Raw genomic sequence first — 17,503 nt, 5'->3', positions numbered from 1 at the left:
AAACATCTATTTCTGCTTTATTGACTACACCAAAGCCTTTGACTGTGTAGATCACAACAAACTGTGGAAAATTCTGAAAGAGATGGGAATACCAGGCCACCTGACCTGCCTCCTGAGAAATCTGTATGCAGGTCAGGAAGCAACAGTTAGAACTGGACATGGAACAATAGACTGGTTCCAAATCGGGAAAGGAGTACATCAAGGCTGTATATGTGGCTCTGCTTATTTGACTTATATGTAGAGTACATCATGTGAAATGCTGGGCTGGATGAAGCACAAGCTGGAATCAAGATTAATAGGAGAAATATCAATAACCTCAGATAACAAATGATACCACCCTTATGGCAGAAAGCGAAGAACTAAAGAGCCTTTGTTGAAAGTGAAAGAGAAAAGTGAAAAAGTTGGCTTAAAGCTCAACATTCAGAAAACAAAGATCATGGCATCTGATCCCATCCCTTCATGGCAAATAGATGGGGAAACACTGGAAACAGTGAGAGACTTTATTTTGGGGGGCTTAAAAATCACTGCAGATGGTGACTGCAGCCATGAAATTAAAAGATGTTTGCTCCTTGGAAGAAAAGCTATGACCAACCTAGACAGCATATTAAAAAGCAAAGACATTAATTTGCCAACAAAGGTCTGTCTAGTCAAAGCTATAGTTTTTCCAGTGGTCATGTATGGATGTGAGAGTTGGACTATGAAGAAAGCTGAGCACAAAAGAATTGATGCTATTGAACTGTGGTGTTGGAGAAGACTCTTGAGAGTCCCTTGGAGTATAAGGAGATCCAACCAGTCCATCCTAAAGGAAATCAGTCCTGATATTCATTGGAAGGATTGATGCTGAAGCTGAAACTCCAATACTTTGGGCACCTGATGTGAAGAACTGACTCATTGGAAAAGACCCGGATGCTGGAAGGCATCAGGAGGAGGAGAAGGCAGGAGGAGAAGGGGACAATAGAGGATGAGATGGTTGGATGGCATCACCAACTCAATGGACATGAGTTTGAGCAAGGTCTGGGAGTTGGTGATGGACAGGGAAGCCTGGTGTGCTGCAGTCCATGGGGTTGCAAAAAGTCAGACATGACTGAGCGACTGAACTGAACTGAATTGAAATTCTGAGCACTTTTCCTACTTCGTTTTTCACTGTGGATGTTGACTTAGTGAAAAAAGTCAGTAGATCAGTAGAAAACTTTAATTTTAAGGTTGCCAACTTGGCTCTGTTCATGAACACTTTCAATTTTAAAACAAGAATTTCCAAGCAGGGTAACTGATCAACCATAAGACCACTAATTTTTGTGAATTTTCCAAGGTAGAAAATATACTGTGAGTTGTCTGTAAATGATTAAAGGTGGAACCAGACTTTGTGAAACTTACATCAAAGCACTGAATTATGCTGATTTAAGAGAAATAGAAATAGTGACTCTTAGTTTTTCTCCTTGGTCTACATGGGACTAGTTTTGTGAGGAAATATGCATTTGAAATGCTTCCTTACATGGTAGGCTATGTAATTAAGCTGGTCATAAAAATTAATGTGGTCAGGTATAATAAATAGCAACTGAATTTGTTACACTAAAATGCTTTTTAAAAAAAGTTCTGCAAATTTATATTATATCATATTAGAATCTGAACTAAGCACACATGAGAATGACTTCTACTTTTAATTAGTACAAGAGAGTTCCAGAAAAACATCTATTTCTGCTTTATTGACTATGCCAAAGCCTTTGACTGTGTGGATCACAATAAACTGTGGAAAATTCTGAAAGAGATGGGAATACCAGACCACCTGATCTGCCTCTTGAGAAACCTATATGCAGGTCATGAAGCAACAGTTAGAACTGGACATGGAACAATAGACTGGTTCCAAATAGGAAAAGGAGTTCGTCAAGGCTGTATATTGTCACTCTGTTTATTTAACTTATATGCAGAGTACATCATGAGAAACGCTGGACTGGAAGAAACACAAACTGCAATCAACATTGCTGGGAGAAATATCAATAACCTCAGATATGCAGATGACACCACCCTTATGGCAGAAAGTGAAGAGGAACTCAAAAGCCTCTTGATGAAAGTGAAAGTGGAGAGTGAAAAAGTTGGCTTAAAGCTCAACATTCAGAAAACAAAGATCATGGCATCCGGTCCCACCACTTCATGGGAAATAGATGGGGAAACAGTGGAAACAGTGTCAGACTTTATTTTTCTGGGCTCCAAAATCACTACAGATGGTGACTGCAGCCATGAAATTAAAAGACACTTACTCCTTGGAAAGAAAGTTATGACCAACCTAGATAGCATATTCAAAAGCAGAGACATTACTTTGCCAACAAAGGTTCGTCTAGTCAAGGCTATGGTTTTTCCTGTGGTCATGTATGGTTGTGAGAGTTGGACTGTGAAGAAGGCTGAGCGCCGAAGAATTGATGCTTTTGAACTGTGGTGTTGGAGAGGACTCTTGAGAGTCCCTTGGACTGCAAGGAGATCCAACCAGTCCATTCTGAAGGAGATCAGCCCTGGGATTTCTTTGGAAGGAATGATGCTAAAGCTGAAACTCCAGTACTTTGGCCACCTCATGCGAAGAGCTGACTCATTGGAAAAGACTCTGATGCTGCGAGGGATTGGGGGCAGGAGGAGAAGGGGACGACAGAGGATCAGATGGCTGGATGGCATTACTGACTCGATGGACATGAGTCTGGGTGAACTCCAGGAGTTGGTGATGGACAGGGAGGCCTGGAGTGCTGCGATTCATGGGGTCGCAAAGAGTCAGACATGACTGAGCGACTGATCTGATCTGATCTTTAGAAAACGTGTGAGAAACATGCATTTCCCAAAGGAGCATCAAATAAATGTCAGCGTGTCTGTCAGAGGGAAATTGTTGTGCTGTGTTCCTTATTCTCAAAACAAATAGTACTCCATGTATACACTTCAGTCTCTCTCAGCTTCAGAATTCTGAGTTGTTTGGCACAGAACAGCAGTGATGTCTACAGTTACAAAAGAGAAAACAGAGTAGTTGTTCTAGTGAAGAAGCTAAGCCCTGGCTTAACATCTACTTTTCATGCAATTGAATAATACAGTAAGTCTCCTACAGATGAGTGAATTACGTTCTGCAAGAGCGTTCATAAATCCAATTTGTTCATAAGCCCGACAAAGTCAGCCTAGGTACCGAACTAACATGCTAAGTTATATAGTACTGGACTGTAACAGGTTTATTGTACTTTTCACACAAATAAGATATAAAAACAACAAATGATATATAAAAAACAAAATATAAAGAAAATATTTTTAATCCTACAGTGTAGTATCTTGAAAAAGCACAGTAGTACAGTATGACAGCTGGCTACAGGCACGTGTGCACATCTCTGAAAGTTCACAACTTGAGGGCTCATTTGTAGGGGACTTACGGTATTTGACTCAACGAACAGAGTAAAGCAGGCTTCCCCGGTGGCTCAGACAGTAAAGACTCCACCTGCAATGCAGGAGACCTGGGTTCGATCCCTGGGTTGGGAAGATTCCATGGAGAAGGGAACGGCTACCCACTCCAGTATTCTTGCTTGGAAAATCCCACGGACAGAGGCACCTGGGAGGCTACAGTCCTTGGAATTGCAAAGAGTCGGCTATGACTGAGCGACTGAGCGCACACAGCACACAGCATCGTAAATCACACTGGGCAGTGTAGTGGTATCAAGTCTCGCTGATGGTAAATGAAGACCTCTCCCACTCCCTAATTAATTTCCTTTAGACTATTCATACCTCCATGAATTTCGATGTGGCATTGAGCATACAGGTTCTGTGCTGTGCACCCTTGTATTCAAAAGGTACCATGACAAAGCCGATGGCTTCAGGGATGGCCAGGATAAAAGAAAGGATCCAGATGGAGACAATCTCAATGGCTGTGACCAAGGGAATCCCAATTCCCTGAACACGACTCCAGGAGGCAACTGCTCTGTACCTGGGGGGAAAAAAAGCAACAAAAAAAGAGGAGAGTGATGGAACCAACTTGTTAGGAAATTTTGTTATTTCAATTCAATAAAAATTCTATTAATAAATGCTGGAAAATCCTTCCATTGGCCACTGACCAACCATGGCTTTTTATGAACTGAAATTTTCTGCGTGTGAAAAACAGTTGGGGCCATTAAAAGTTCCACCCATTTGGGGTTCAACTGGCTTGCAGGCCTGAGTCTGAGATCTTCACTTGGGGTTTAGTAAAATCTCGTGAGAGTTTAGGATGTGGCCACTAAGACAGGTGTGCTATGTTTTTTAAGCTGTGGGAAAAATTGGGTAGTGAAAACTTCTGGTATTTATTATGGTAATATCTTATTTCTGTTTCTATATTTAAAAAACTTGGGATATTATATATGAAGTGGATCTAGATATCTTTAAGTGAATCATGACCATAGATATTCCATTGTTTTCTCCCTTCTTCGATCCTCAAATTATGGTTACAGTGGGTGGCCATTTTAGTAAATAAATATTTTTAATCATTACACTTTAGTGTAGTCAATGAAACAGAAGTAGATGTTTTTCTGGAATTCTCTTGCTTTTTCGATGAGACAACAGATGTTGGCAATTTGATCTCTGGTTCCTCTGCCTTTTCTAAATCCAGTTTGAACACCTGGGAAGTTCTTAGTTCATGTACTGTTGAAGCCTGGCTTGGAGAATTTTGAGCATTACTTTGCTAGCATGTGAAGTGAGTGCAATTGTGTGGTAGTTTGAACATTCTTTGGCATTACCTTTCTTTGGGATTGGAATGAAAACTGACTTTTTCCAGTCCTGTGGCCACTGCTGAGTTTTCCAAATTTGCTGGCATACTGAGTGCAGCACTTTAACAGCATCATCTTTTAGGATTTGAAATATCTTAGCTGGAATTTCATCACCTCCACTAGCTTTGTTCGTAGTGATGCTTCCTAAGGCCCACTTGACTTTGCACTCCAAGATGTCTGGCTCCAGGTGGGTGATCACACTGTCATGGCTATCTAGGACATTAAGTTATTTTTTGTACAGCTCTTCTGTGTATTCTTGTCAATTATTCTTAACATTTTCTGCTTCTGTTAGGTCCATACTATTTCTTTTATTGTGCCCATCTTTGCATGAAATATTCCCTTGATATCTCTAATTTTCTTGAAGAGATCTCTAGTCTTCCCCATTCTATTGTTGTCCTCTATTTCTTGCATTGCCCACTTAGGAAGACTTTCTTATCTCTCCTTGCTATTTTTGGAACTTTTGGAACTGGTTCAAAATTGGGAAAGGAGTACATCAAGGCTCCATATTGTCACCCTGCTTATTTAATTTCTGTGCAGAGTACATCATGTGAAATGCTGGGCTGAATGAAACACAAGCTGGAATCAAGATTGCCAGAAGAAATATCAATAACCTCAGCTATGCAGATGATAACACTGTTATGGCAGAAAGCAAAGAGAACTAAAGAGCCTCTCGATGAAGGTGAAAGAGGAGAATGAAAAAGCTGGCTTAAAACTCAACATTCAAAAAACTAAGATCATAGCATCTGATCCCATCACTTCATGGCAAATAGATGGGAAAACAATGGAAACAGCGACAGACTTATTTTCTTGGGCTCCAAAATCACTGCAGATGGTGACTGCAACCACAAAATTAAAGGATGTTTGCTTTAGGAAGAAAAGCTATGACAAACCCAGACAGTATATTAAAAATCAGAGACATTATTTTGCTGACAAAGGTTCATATAGTGAAAGCTATGTTTTTCCAGTAGTCATGTATGGATGTGAGCGTTGAACCATAAAGTGGACTGAGCACCGAAGAATTGATGTTTTTGAACTGTGGTGCTGAAGAAGACTCTCGAGAGTCCCTTGGACTGCAAGAAGATCCAACCAGTCAATCCTAAAGGAAATCAATCCTGATTTTCATTAGAAGGACTGATGCTGAAACTGAAGCTCAATACTTTGGCCACCTGATGCGAAGAACTGACTCATTAGAAAAGACCTTGATGCTGGGAAAGATTGAAGGCAGGAGGAGAAGGGGATGACAGAGGACAAGATGGTTGCATGGCTGACTCAATGGACATGAGTTTGAGCAAACTCTGGGAGACGGTGAAGGACAGGGAAGCCTGGCGTGCTACAGTCTATGGAGTTGCAAAGAGTTGGACATGGTTGAGCAACTGAACAATAACAAAATCATAATACTTAAAAATGTAAAAGAATAACTATAGCTCTCCCATGTGGCCTGGTGCCAGACTATGTAAAACTGAACTAAATATACCTTGGTTCCTAATCTTTAGGGTTTATAGTTTAATATAAAAAAGATGGTTCATCCAGAAGCACAGGATATAAATGTAACTGAACAATTTTGCCAATCAAAACACCAACTGGCATTAAGAAATTGTGTTCGCCTTACTTCTTACCTTAATATTTTATCATAATAATTACATTTAAATGTTAGGTCTAAAGAAAGTTTGGTTTCAGAAACTCTGTGCTCTTTGACCTGATGTGATGGTCTGGTGCTAACTGCTCTCAGATTTACAGTTAAGAAAGGACCTGGGATGTGGTACAGTATTTTTGTGGCTTCATTCTTGAAATTTTTGCTGCTGTTGTAATGGAAAGGAAACATTTTCTTTTTATAGCTTTCATTAGAGAGTGCCAGAAGAAGGCCGTAAAACAGACCAAGGCATTGGAGACAGGTGCACGTGGGTTTGCAGGCCAGGCAACTTGACGGGAACGAGAGTCAGCAATACCAAGGCAAGATACAAAATACCCATTGCCACTGAAATGAGCCCTTGATCACTTACAGTTAGTGTTCTGTCCCACTGCATCTAAAAAGTACATGTGTGAAAACACAACTCCTAGGAATTACGCTACCTTGTTCTTCACTGTAGGTTAGAACCTATAGTTTGGTACACACAATGATGCCACTTGGCATATATATAGCTCAATTTGCTGGAGAAGTGTTTTGCAAAAGATTTTTAGGGTAAATAAGATTGGTGTACAATGAGAATCTCTGAAAAAGTCCAGACTAGTCCAGAATGGGATAAAATACAGCTATGCAAACAGACCAAGAAAATCCTTTTACGATATAGCCAACATTGCATTTTAAAATTTATGGTTATTACCAGTGGAATAAAGACTGCAATATATTTTGCTTTCTACTTCTGTTGACTTTGCTGCCTTATTAGACTGGCAGGCTGATGTCCAGTAAAAGCTAAAAGGAATGGAGATGGGATGTCCATATCTTGAGGCTGCTGATAAATTTTATCTATTTCTTCTCCCTTTTTCTTATCAGGAAAGGTGATGTAAATAAAACACTTTATCTTTTAAGAGAGCCAGAAAGCCAGATTTCTTAGGCAGGATTGGAGATAGAAGGTGGTTTAGTAAGAAAATGTGGTCTATATGTTCTAATGATGAATATATTCACAGAGCAGCTTCATTCTGTAACGAGCCAATGAGTTGCCAGAATATTACATATCTATAATCCAATGTAAATTCAACATTTAAAAATAAGTAGAAGTAATTTTTCGTATCTAGTTGAGCAAATGATTCATAATCAGTCTGCTCCTTCCTTAACCCTCAGGACAAAGAATTAGAATGTTTTCCATTTTTAATCACACTGATCTTGTTTCTTGAGAAAACAAAAGCAATTACAAAGAATCATTTGTGATGACAGAGGTGGAGAAAGATGTGGAGAATAAGAAATACTGGATGTTCCAAAAATGATTTCTCTCTGGAGAGAAAAACATAACACATAACACATAATATGTTCTTATTAGGAGTGACTATAAACGACCTTCAGTCTAGTTGGTGTGTATATATATATGATATATGACACTGTCATTGAAAATCTGCAAGTGTGGAGCCAACTGCAAACAAATAATATTCTGGAAATAATTCCTCCTCTTTGAAATGCTTTCTTCACTTGGTTTAGACCATCTTCTGCTGGTTTTCCTCTTGCTGATGGGATTGGTCACTTCATCTCATCTCCTTGGCTGGACCATGCCCATGCCTCAAATTCTTAGTACTGGATTTCTCTGTAGCCCTTGGACCCCCTTTCAATCTAACTTCTCTCTCCTAGTAATCTCATCTATTCTCATGGCTTTAGTATCACTTAAACTACTTAGATAGCATATTCAAAAGCAGAGACATTACTTTGCTAACAAAGGTCTGTCTAGTCAAGGCTATGGTTTTTCCTGTGGTCATGTATGGATGTGAGAGTTGGACTGTGAAGAAAGCTGAGCGCCAAAGAATTGATGCTTTTGAACTGTGGTGTTGGAGAAGACTCTTGAGAGTCCCTTGGACTGCAAGGAGATCCAACTAGTCCATTCCTTTAGGAGATCAGTCCTGTGTGTTCTTTGGAAGGAATGATGCTAAAGCTGAAACTCCAGTACTTTGGCCACCTCATGCGAAGAGTTGACTCAGTGGAAAAGACTCTGATGCTGGGAGGGATTGGGGGCAGGAGGAGAAGGGGACGACAGAGGATGGGATGGCTGGATGGCATCACTGACTCGATGGATGTGACTTTGAGTGAACTCCAGGAGTTGGTGATGGACAGGGAGGCCTGGCATGCTGCGGTTCATGGGGCTGCAAAGAGTCGGACACGACTGAGTGACTGAACTGAACTGAACTGAACTGAATGAATACATGTGGAATCTAGCTGCAGATATTTGGACACTTTTTGGTTGGGTGTGTCAAGCTGGCCTGTGGCTGCTTTGACCAGTTGAGCACAGCTGGAATCATGCTTTTTCAGTTTCACACCTGTCCTCTCCTCTGAGCAGCAGGTTCTACCCTGGAGCTCCGAGCTGGCTGGAGCAGTGTTGAGCAGCCCTGGGCTCGTGGAGAGGGAGACGTGCTCCACTGATCTCACATGTCTAGTTGTTCCTATCAAAGGGCCAGTCATGTGAGTCTTGGAACCATGAAACAAGCTCAGGAGCCACCTGAAAGCCACCAGGAGACCCCAGTCAGAGTAACAAGGAGTGGAAGAACTGCCCCAATTTCTGCACCACAACATGGTCAGACTGTAAGAAAATGATGATTGTTCTAAACCACTCAGTCTGGGGGTAGTTTCTTACTAAAGAAAAACGAGGCAGCAAGATTAACCAGTCACCTGATCTTGACAAGAGAATTAAAAGAGTGAAAAACTTTGCAATGGGGAACAGACTCCAAAATGAGATCCTGAGTTGCATGACACACACTCTTTACGCTTTAGTCATTTAGTCCCTAAGTTGTGTTCAACTCTTTGCAACCCCATGAACTGTAGCCGGCCAGGCTCCTCTGTCCATGGGATTTCCCAGGCAAGAATACTAGAGCGGGTTGCCATTTCCTTCTCCAGGAGACATTCTTGACCCAAGAATCAAACCTACATCTCCTGCATTGGTAGGCGGATTCTTTACCACTTCCTAGGAGCCACAAGGGAAACCCATTACATGCAGGGTGAAAGAAAAATCAAAACACAGGAGAAAAAAAGAGAAACCAAGACCAAGTCTAAGTAAAAATGAAGTGTTTTAGAAAATCACTTCCATGCTTCTTGAGTTATGGTCAATCTTTGAGACTATCACAGAAACCACCAAGTAACTACTTGAAATGAGGGATGAGGAACTGACGCAAATCAATCAAAGTTGCCTTATTAATGGATCCTTGCAACTTTCCCAGGTATCTAATTACACATCATCTGGAGTAGCTGTTAAAGGAGTTTTATCTTTTTATAGCTTCCTTTCCCAGGCAGCTTTTAACTACAGTTTGGAGCTGTAACCAGACCTCTTTACTGGTCTGACCCCCATCATTTCCCACTTTAAACAGGACGGTTAACCTTACAAAGAATAGCATTTAATTCCTCTTTCCAATCCCGGCCCCTCCTTTTTTCCCTAAAACAAAGTAACATAGAGTGCTTGCCACTTAAAGCATGTGAGAATACTTATTCAAATTATTGGTAATGGCTGGTATAAGTGATAAGCTTTTTCTGTTTTGTTTACCTTATTTAGATTAAAAAAACCGCTAGGGAGGGGGCTTCCCTGGTGGTCCAGTAGCTGAGACTCTGAGCTCCAAATGCAAGGGGCCCTGTTTTGATCCCCCATCCACCCCACATGCAGCAACCAAGACCTGGGCAGCCAAATAAGTAAATAAATATTAAAAAAAAAACCCCAAAACCAAACACCTAGACTGAGAAAGGTAGGCCTTTTTTTTTTTTGACCCTACGGTATTAGTATTCACTAAGTAATCAATGAAGTAATAAATCATATACAGCTTGGATGAATTGTTGTTTAGTTGATAAATTGTGTCCAACTCCTCGAAACTCTGTGGACTGTAGCTCTCCAGGCTCCTCTGTTCGTGGGATTATCCCGGCAAGTACCCTGGAGTGGATTGCTGTTTCCTTCTCCAGGGGATCTTCCTGACTCAGGGATCAAACCCACATCTGCTTTGTCAGGTGGATTCTTTACTACTGAGCCCAGTTACTCCCATTATTTTCCCTCAAAAGCAACATATAAAAAAAAAATCACCGACTCTTACTGGGCCATAATTTGATTCAGCTCATAAAAGGAAAGCAGAGATTCCTAAATTGCAAATTGTTTCCTAACAGAATCCAATTTCCCTCTTTTTACTCCTTGCTTTTTTTTTTTTAAAAGGAAGAAATTTTTTAATTTTTAGTAGAATATAATGCAACCAAATCAAGATGCAAAGCAAATGGTATCTAATTTTCAGGAATGAACTGTGAATGATTCATTTTACATTGTGAAAGCTTTTGACATAGAAATGTCAAAAAAGATTCCTTCCATACAGATCTCAAAGTTGAGTCAGTACCAAGGGAAATGCAACAATTTATAAAGAAAGGACTGAGGGAACACAGGATGGTGAATTGATTACCAGGGAAAAACCTGGATTAAGGCAGATTTTTGAGAAAGTGGAATTTTAAAATGGTTCATCTCTTTGATCTAAAACTGAGACTAGGGACTTCCCTGGTGGTCCAGTGGCTAAGACACCGTGCCCCCAGTGCCGGGGGTCCCGGCGGGACCCTGGTCGGGGAGTTGAGTCCCACATGCCACAGTCAAGTGATCCCATGCTGAAACTAAAGATCCCCCATGTTGCAAATAAGATCTGATGAAGCCAAACAAATAAAATAAAAAACAAACAACTGAGAGCAAGTCTTAATGAAAGAGATGCTTGGCATTCTTTTTTCCTTCTTTTTTTCAAACCAAGGACATTTTATTTGATACATAAGTGATGACTTGTGATTGAACCATTGAGTTAATTTTTCTCCCTGCATGAGATAGGGGAGGAAAGGGTGTGGTTGAGGTGAACCTCCACCAGAACTAGGAGTCTATGACCCAGTCCTTCCATTTCCTCCCCCCATCTCCTCCCAGCTCCCTTCTTCCTCCTATCTACAGGTAGGGTGTTTTTTTTTTTACAGGTAGGGTTTATACTGGGGATGCTGAAGCAATATTGTCCCTGAGAGAGGGCAGAACAAGATGAAATAAGGAAGGAATTGGAAGTTTTTGATGACTTAGGGCTTTTGGGAATCCCATTGCATGAATATCTCCCTTGTGCATTTCATTCTTCCTGGTTCCCATGTCCACATGTTCACAACCATTGATACTCTAAAGAACAGCAGCCAGGCCTGATTCTTCATGTCTGTACCTCATACTCTTCTCTCCAATTGTTCTGTTGAACTAAATGATGACTTATGCTTCTCAATGTAGGGATAATTCATGATATAGTATATCACTGAGGAATAAGTGCTCTAAAATATTTTTCAATCAAGAAAAAAATTAATTTTTTATACTTTTCTTTTTTTTTTTTTGGCTGTGACTCATGGCATGTGGGATCTTAGTTCCCTGAGCAGGAATTGAACCCAACTTCCAAGGAAGTCCCAAGAAAAAAAATGTATATTTTCTATATTAAGATTCATATGAACCGTAAAAGGGACCACTAAACTATAGCACATAACACTATTTAGAGCACATATTGTAAATTTTGTAACACGAAAATATACTGTAGAGATGAAAAGTTGCCTCTATTTCTTATCAAACCAAGCAAATTCTTTCCTCTCCTTGCTCTTTTCATCAATGCCTCTCTTCTCAGAGGACTATGCCCAGCTGCCTTAAAAAAAGGTTTTACTATTTATAGGAGCCAAGCATCTTCCTTGCCTTCTTTCTCCTGTTTCTCATTCTTGGGTCATGCTATGCTATGCTATGCTAAGTCACTTCGGTCGTATCCGACTCTGTGCGACCCCATAGACGGCAGCCCACCAGGCTCCGCTGTCCCTGGGATTCTCCAGGCAGGAACACTGGAGTGGGTTGCCATTTCCTCCTCCAATGCATGAAAGTGAAAAGTGAAAGTGAAGTCACTCATAGGCTGTTCTTTTCTGGATTTGGTTAGATGTTTCCTCACAGGTGCAGTTTTCTTAGAACACTGAGTGGCTCTTTCCTAAAACTTGTTATCATGCTAGTTTTTAACATAAGCTTGGGAAATTTTCTAAATAAAAAGTAAGTTTTAAAATAAAATGCTATTTTCCCAAATTTGATGGTGCTTTTGTAAAGGCAAGTGTAGGTGTGGAAATACCTCTGAGCTGAGTATGTACATGTATTTCTCCACACAAGGCCTATATACATTTGTGTTTTAGAGCTAGAGTCATAGGAAATTAGTGTTAATATAAAATAAAAGTCATAGGAATGAGCTGGGCAAATGAGAAAAATTAAATGTAAAGAATAGCATGAAGTAAATAAGGAAAACTGGTCACAGATAATAAAACTAAATAAACTTTCAGAACTTTTTTCTGCTTGTATTAATAGAACTACTAATAATATGATAAAAACCCATTATTCTATCCCTTGACATAACTACTAATAATGCTGATCATATTACTTTCAAGGAATTTTATATTCATAAACCTACACATTTAAATTGCATTTAACATTCCTATCCTTTTCCCTAAAATGTTGCTTTCAACATTTTCTGTAAATTGTCTCATTTATGTACCTAATTTCTTTGTTCAAATTTTGGATCATTTCCATAGGATTTATTCTAAAAATTGTAATTATTGGGTCAGAAGGCAAAAGCAGGGCTTCCCTAAGGGCTCAGTGGATGAGAATCCATTAGCAGCAACTAAGCCGTGAGCCACAACTATTAAGCCTGTGCTCTAGAGCCTGGGAATTGCAACTACGGAAGTCTGAGTGCCCTAAGGCCTGTCCTCAGCAGTAAGAGAAGCCTGCACACAGCAGCAAAGACCTAGCAGAGTCAATAAATAAATAAATTTAAAAAAAGAACGCAAAAGCACTTGTAGGACTTCACTTTCTGGAGGGGCTGTTCAAGTTTCTATTGTTACCAGAGAAGTATGCTTTTTAGTGAGAATTTCTCTGATTACATGAACATTATTCATGTTAATGACTAATGTTAGTCATTTTGATTTTTTCTTTGGTGATTTTTATACTCATACCTTTTAATATGAAAGTATTACGATTTTAACTACTAATTGTATGGATTCTTTAAATACCAAGAATATTAACATGCAGTTTTGCTGCAAGTATATTCCCCAGATTATTGGTTTATTTGGTTTTTAATTTTATGAATGTTTGATCTTCTTTTAAAATTTTATGTCCTAAAATGCATTTATAGTTTTACTCAGATTTTCTACCATCCTTTTTAGGTTTAAAAAGTCTTCCTTTTCTAGAGACCAAAAAGATGCTGGTTTATTTTCTTCTACTGCCTGATGGTTTGAGTTTCTGCACGCTTAAGCATAGTGTTTAAGAACACTCACTACTTTTATTTGATGACTGGCTCCAAAACTTAGTAGACGAGTGACCTTGATTAAGCTCTTTCAACTTCAGCTTCCTCACCTGTAAAATGGGGATAACTATAGCACCATCACAGGTGTTCAGTTCAGTTCAGTTGCTCAGTCGTGTCTGACTCTTTGCGACCCCATGAACCCCAGCACGCCAGGCCTCTCTGTCCATCATCAACTCCCGGAATTCACTCAGACTCACGTCCACCAAGTCAGTGATGTCATCCAGCCATCTCATCCTCTGTCATCCCCTTCTCCTCCTGCCCCCAATCCCTCCCAGCATCAGAGTCTTTTCCAATGAGTCAACTCTTCGCATGAGGTGGCCAAAGTACTGGAGTTTCAGCTTTAGCATCATTCCTTCCAAAGAAATCCGTTATAAGCATTAAATAAAATAATTTCTGGGAAGTATTTTTTAACAGGGCCTGGTACATACTAATACTTAATAAATGGTTATAATTGTAACAACAGACTGGTTCCAAATAGGAAAAGGAGTACATCAAGGCTGTATATTGTCACCCTGCTTATTTAACTTATATGCAGAGTACATCACGAGAAACGCTGGGCTGGAAGAAGCACAAGCTGGAATCGGGATTGCTGGGAGAAATATCACTAACCTCAGATATGCAGATGACACTATTCTATGGCAGAAAGTGAAGAAGAACTAAAGAGCCTCTTGATGAAAGAGAAAGTGGAGAGTGAAAAAGCTGGCTTAAAGCTCAACATTCAGAAAACTAAGATCATGGCATCCAGTCCCATCACTTCATGGCAAATAGATGGAGAAACAGTGGAAACAGTGGCAGACTTTATTTTTTTGGGCTCCAAAATCACTGCAGATGGTGATTGCAGCCATGAAATAAAAAGACACTTACTCCTTGGAAGGAAAGTTATGACCAACCTAGACAGCCTATTAAAAAGCAGAGACATTACTTTGCCAACAAAGGTACGTCTAGTCAAGGCTATAGTTTTTCCAGTGGTCATGTATGGATGTGAGAGTTGGACTATGAAGAAAGCTGAGTGCTGAAGAATTGATGCTTTTGAACTGTGGTGTTGGAGAAGACTCTTGAGAGTCCCTTGGACTGCAAGGAGATCCAACCAGTCCATCCTAAAGGAGATCAGTCCTGAGTGTTCATTGAAAGGACTGATGTTGAAGCTGAAACTCCAATATTTTGGCCACCTGATGCAAACAGCTGAGTCATTTGAAAAGACCATGATGCTGGGAAAGATTGAGGGCAGGAGGAGAAGGGGATGACAGATGATGAGATGGTTGGATGGCATCACCGACTCAATGAACATGAGTTTGAGTAAACTCCAGGAGCTGGTGATGGACAGGGAGGCCTTGTGCACTGCAGTCCATGGGGTCGCAAAGAGTTGGACACGACTGAGCGACTGAACTAAGCTGAGTGATTGTAACTAATATCATTGATATGTAGCACAAGATAAGCCTTTAACATGTTTTTTCCCCAGATGGTACATAGCACTATTTATTGATGAATCTTCCCTTTTCCTGTTACAATCCAAGTGACTTCAGCCTATATTATATTCTTGTACACTTTGAAACCTGTTTCTGTTTCCCCCATTGATTTGTCAATGTATTTATGGGTGTATACCACATTGTTTCACAATTGTAGTTTTATAACACTTAAGAATATCACGTAGGAAGAATTTGCATATAGGAAACACAATTTTTAAAAAAGTTGTCATGACTATTTTACATCTCATAAGTACTGTATTATCTAAAAATGATGTTATTGGGGTGCTAGGAGTGTGAACAGCAGAGTGAGAATTCACTAGTGAATAAAATCCAGATTATTTGCTCATATTTTGAGACATCGTCACAAGTAACAGTTATTCGTTAAGTTGAAGTGATACAGTGGCTACTTATGGTATGTAAATATTTGTATGCAACAGCCTTTAACATTTGATGTGATGCAGAAGGAACCTATGTAGACCTCAGGTTTTCCTGAGAATCACTGTGAATCCTAATTATTCATGATTTTATTTATGATCTTTGTTTTTACCATTGCTGTGTTTATCATTTTTGTCAATACCTTACTGCAACTTAAATGCTAATGAAATGTTCTTTGTTTTGATTTCAGCAATAAATTTATTTTTAATAATACCACTAAACATTTTGTTTAGTGTTTCACAATTACTATAACCATACATTTATAATAAGGATATCATTATAGTTTTCTACTACCAATGGAATGAATATCTTTATGGTTTAACAATAAAAGTTTTGGTCCTGAAAATTAATTGTAAATGATAAATAACAGAATATCTGTAAACACTTACACTGTTCTTTAAGAAAGTGGGCCTTTTATTTCTATGTTGATGGGACTTGGGTGCTGTGATAAAGTGATTGTTAAAGTGTGAAAGGAAAAATGAAGACCTCTTCTAAATTGTAGGTAAACCACTTAAGTAGGCCATTAAACAGCATTTGCTAAGGATTATGCGTGCATGCTAAGTTGCTTCAGTCATGTCCAACTTTTTGTGACTCTATGGACCATAGCTCACCTCTGTCCATGGGATTCTCCAGGCAAGAATATTGGAGTGGGTTGCCATGTCCTCCTCCAAGGGATCTTCCTGCTCCAGGGATTGAACCTATATTTCTTATGTCTCCTGCATTGGCAGGCAGGTTGCTACCTGGGAAGCCCTCAAAGGGCTGTATTCAATATAAAAGAGCACCAGAGTTCCTAATTTCATTTTTTTAATAAAATTCCCACTATGAAAATTAGAAGATATATAAAATACCTTCTAGAAATTCATGGAATTTAGAAAGACCTCTTTAAAGAAGTCTTGACATCCATGTTTGAGAAGAATTCTGGTAAGACTTTGAGACACTTGATGGGTTTTTCAGAGCTGCATGAAAGGGCACTTCTATTGTTCTCTTTTTGGAAGACTTTCAAGCATAGATTAGAATATAATTCTGATTATTCATTATTCAGTTCAAGGAATCAAGCTTTAGAAACATAATTGAGCCATATCTTCTTTTTTTCCAATGAGAAATCTACCACTGAAAATATAGAGTTTGGATGTCCTAGAATTTCCTTTTCCAAAGTTCATTCCATCTAACATATTCCTTGGGCTTCCCTGACAGCTCATTTCCATAAGGATGTCAAATGGATATAGTTGGCAAAATGCTCTAGGTGCAAGTTTGCCTAAACCAAAGATGGCTAGTAATCAGCAACTGTGGAAAGTAATTCTGAACAGTACAGGAAGGTTGATAATAGTTTAATTCCTGGGAACCAATGAACCGCTGTCCTGGGCATCTGCTCTCAAAACTCCTTGAGTTCTCTTCTTTCTGAGAAAAATACTGTTCTAAACCCAACAAAAGAGTGAGGAGAAAGAGCCACATTACCTGTCAACGCTTAGGGCACAGAGATTAAGGACGGTGATCCCCACTGAGGACTTCTGCAAAAAGGGGAACAACTTGCAGAGGAAAACGCCAAAGTCATTTTGTTCAAAAGGCCAGCGCCCAGCCAGCAGCTGAAAAAGGGAAAAAGCGTGTAAGACAAATGGCAGAGCCAGCACGGAACACTTGGACACACATTTCTAATCACACTTCTGAACTTCTAAATTTTATCATTTATGATGCTTTTCAGTTGGAGTGATAGCAGGAGATTATCATCGTCATTATCTTTTCATATTTTAATGCTTCAGCAAGTTTTTCTAACCCTGAAAGATGCGGAGAATGATAAATATAATAGCAAGAGATAAATCTTTGATCTTATAGGAAGTGGTCACGCGGCCCCCTTTTCAGAGGAGCAGAAGTTGG

The 17,503-nt window shown here is 39.5% G+C and overlaps 1 protein-coding gene across 2 annotated transcripts in view; it reads right to left on the bottom strand.

Moving 5' to 3' along the window:
• The window catches only part of EDNRA (endothelin receptor type A), a 75,756-nt gene that overhangs the window by 16,488 nt on the left and 41,765 nt on the right, over positions 1-17,503 (bottom strand). For both annotated transcript variants that reach the window (XM_025268144.3, XM_006042124.4), the window contains exons 3-4: positions 17,087-17,214; positions 3,742-3,940 (exon numbers count right to left, since the gene is read on the bottom strand). In XM_025268144.3, coding sequence (XP_025123929.1) covers positions 3,742-3,940; positions 17,087-17,214 — 327 coding nt within the window. The remainder of the gene's footprint in view (positions 1-3,741; positions 3,941-17,086; positions 17,215-17,503) is intronic.

The sequence above is a fragment of the Bubalus bubalis genome, chromosome 17, assembly GCF_019923935.1.
Source record: "Bubalus bubalis isolate 160015118507 breed Murrah chromosome 17, NDDB_SH_1, whole genome shotgun sequence".
Classification (NCBI taxonomy): Eukaryota; Metazoa; Chordata; class Mammalia; order Artiodactyla; family Bovidae; genus Bubalus; species Bubalus bubalis.
Note: the sequence above shows the minus strand (reverse complement) of the source record. Positions and strands in the feature narration are given on the sequence as shown.